This window comes from Melospiza melodia, unplaced genomic scaffold (genome assembly GCF_035770615.1).
Source record: "Melospiza melodia melodia isolate bMelMel2 unplaced genomic scaffold, bMelMel2.pri scaffold_148, whole genome shotgun sequence".
In the NCBI taxonomy this organism is placed as follows: domain Eukaryota; kingdom Metazoa; phylum Chordata; class Aves; order Passeriformes; family Passerellidae; genus Melospiza; species Melospiza melodia.
The window spans coordinates 188,592-191,653 of NW_026948512.1; the positions used below are offsets into that span (position 1 = coordinate 188,592).

At 56.1% G+C, this 3,062-nt stretch overlaps 1 protein-coding gene across 1 annotated transcript in view; it reads left to right on the top strand.

The window, feature by feature from the left end:
* PRRT1 (proline rich transmembrane protein 1) overlaps positions 1-2,720 on the top strand; it is a 3,041-nt gene extending 321 nt beyond the window's left edge. Inside the window, exons 2-4 of the mRNA XM_063182062.1 lie at positions 22-154; positions 1,403-1,609; positions 2,526-2,720. Coding sequence (XP_063038132.1) covers positions 22-154; positions 1,403-1,609; positions 2,526-2,702 — 517 coding nt within the window. The 3' untranslated portion in view covers positions 2,703-2,720. The remainder of the gene's footprint in view (positions 1-21; positions 155-1,402; positions 1,610-2,525) is intronic.
* The last annotated feature ends 342 nt before the right edge of the window (positions 2,721-3,062 follow it).

Genomic DNA, 3,062 nt, shown 5'->3' on the forward strand with positions numbered 1-3,062 from the left:
TCCCTACGGCCCCGCCCCCAGCGCAGGCCCCGCCCCCCCGGCCCCGCCCCCCCCCGTGGGGTTCGCGGCCCCGCCCCCCCCGCCCCCGTTCGCGCTGCAGTGCGGGAGCGGCGGGGGAGGGGCGGCGTTCCTGCCCCTGTACCCCGGGCAGCAGGTGAGGGGCGGGGCCTGAATGGGCGGGGCAAGAGTGGGAGGGGCTCGGTGGGGCGGGGAGTGAGGGGGCGGGGCCAATGGGGGCGGGGCGTTAGGGGGCGGAGACATTGGGGGCGGGGCTGGAGGTGGGGAGTGGTGGGGTTAAAGAGGCGTGGTTAAATTTGGGGCGTGGTCAGATAAGGGGTGTGGTTAAATAGGGGGCGTGGTTAATGAGGGGCGTGGTTAAATAGGGGGTGTGGTTAAATAGGGAGTGTGGTTAAACAGGGGGTGTGGTTAAATGGGGGCGTGGTTAAACAGGGCATGTGGTTAAGTAGGGGTGTAGATAGATGGGGTGTGGCTAAGGGGGGGTGTGGTTAAACAGGGGCGTGGTCAAATAAGGGGTGTGGTTATATAGGGGGCGTGGTTAAACAGGGGGTGTGGTTAAGTAGGGATGAAGATAGATGTGGCATGGCTAAGGTGGGTGTGGTTAAATGGGGGCGTGGTTAAACGGGGGCGTGGTTAAACGGGGGCGTGGTTAAGTAGGGCTGTAAATAGATGGGGCGTGGCTAAGGGGGGTGTGGTAAAGTCGGGGCGTGGTTAACTGGGGCGTGGTTTGAAGAAGGTGCGGCAAATGGGCGTGGTGAAAGAGGGCGTGGCTTAATACAGGTGTGGCTTAGGTGGTTGTGGATTAAGGGGGTGTGGTTTAAGGGGGTGTGGCAAAGTGGGTGTGGTTTTAAAGGGGGTGTGGTTAAATGGAGAATGGTTTAAAGGGGCGTGGTTTTAAAAGAGGAGTGGCCTAAATGGGAGCGGTCGAAAAGAGGCGTGGTTTTAAGGGGGTGTGGTTAAATAAGGGCGTGGTTTAAATGGGTGTGGTTAAATAGGGGCGTGGTTTAAAGGGGGTGCAGTCAAATAGGAGGTGTGGCTAAAGGGGGTGTGGTCAAAGGGGGCGTGGTTTAAAGGGGGTGTGGTTAAACAAGGTGGGTGGAGTTAAAGGGGCGTGATTAAATGGGGGCGTGGCTTATGCACAGGGTCATTATACGAGTGGGCGTGTCCGCTTATGGGAAAGGGGGCGTGGCCTTGTAATGACAAATGAGGCGTTTCCTAAATGGGGCGTGTCCCCCCTAAAGGGGGCGTGGCTTAACCTCCACCTGACCCCATTTTGGGTAATAACGAATTTTTAAAAAATTTAAATTTGGGGGGGGGGGGGGGGCGAGAATGGGCGTGCCCCTCCCTAACCCCGCCCCCTCTTTCCCCCCCCCCCCCCTCTCAGAGCTTTGGCTCCGCCCCCCCCGGGCCCGGCCCTTTGCCCGGCTCGGTGGGCGGGGCCGGGGGGGCTCCCCTGGGCCCCCCCCTGGGTCTGGGGGTCCCCGAGGGGCACCGGGGGTCGCCCCCCCACGATTACCTGCCCATCGCCGTGCTGACCACGCTCTGCTGCTTCTGGCCCACCGGCGTTGTGGCCATCGTCAAGGCCGTGCAGGTGAGCGGCATTTCGGGGCGGTTTCGGGGGGTTTTGGGGCAATTTTGGGGGGATTTTGGGGGATTTTGGGGGATTTTGGGGGATTTTGGGCAATTTTGGGGGGATTTGAGGAGGGTTTTGGGGGAGTTTGGGGACGATTTGTGGGGGATCAGGGGGATTGAAGGGTATCTGAGCAGAATTTGGGGATGTTATGGGGCGTTTGGGGGGATTTTGGGGGGATTTTTGGGCAATTTTGGGGGGATTTTGGGGGAGTTTGGGGCAATTTTGGGGGAATTTGAGGAGGTTTTGGGGGAGTTTGGGGAGGATTTGGGGGCATTTGGGGGGGCTCAAGGGTATCTGAGCAGGATTTGGGGAGGTTTTAGGGGGGTTTTGGGGGGATTTTGGGCAATTTTGGGGCAATTTTGGGGGATTTTGGGCAATTTTGGGGAAATGATGGGAATTTGAGCAGTTTCGGGGTAGTTTGGGGTGGATTTTTGGGGAGTTTGGGGGCGATTTGGGGACGTTTCGGGGGCGTTTGGGGAGGGAGGTTTTGGGGGGATTTGGGGTGGATTTCGGTGAATTTCAGCGAAGTTTTGGGGGAATTTGGGGGGTTTTGGGGCGGATTTCGGTGAATTTCAGCGAAGCTTTCGGGGAATTTGGGTGGTTTTGGGGGGGATTTGCGGAGGTTTGAAGGGGATTTGGGGGGGATTGTGGGAGATTGAGTGGGATTTGGGGGAATATGGGGGATTTGGTGTTTCTGGGGGATTTTGGTGGTTTCAGGTGGGATTTTGAGGGGACTCGGACGGGATTTGGGAGGATTTTGGTGGTTTTAGGTCGGGTTTTCGGTGGGATTTTGAGTTTTTTTTAGCGGGGATCCGGGCAGGGTTTAATAATTTGCCACGGCGCCCGTGATTAATTAACTAATTGCCCTAACGAGGTGCGCACGGCGGTGGCGCGGGGGGACATCGTGTCGGCCGAGATCGCCTCGAGGGAGGCGCGGAATTTCTCCTTCATCAGCCTGGCCGTGGGCATCGCCGCCATCGTGCTCTGCACCATCCTCACCGTGGTCATCATCATCGCCGCCCAGCACCAGGACAACGACTGGGACCCCTGAGACCCCTCCCCACAAAAATGAGAAAAAAAAAAAAAAAAAAAAATCCTGCCCATAAAAATCCCTATGAAAAAAAAATCCCCCCCCCCAAAAAAATCGACCCCCAAAAATGCCCCCCAAAAAATGCCCCCAAAAAAACCCCCAAAACGTCAAAAAAATTCTCAAAAAATCCTCTAAAAAATTAAAAAAAAAAAATCCTATAAAAAAGCTCTGAAAAAAAACAAAGAAAACAAAAAAAAAAAAAAAAAAAAAGAAAAAACCCCACCCAAAACCCCCTAAAAAAACCCCAAATTCCCCAAAATTCCCCCCAAAACCCACCGGGGAGGGGCTTCGCCATCCCATAATAAGCCCCGGGGACGCGGT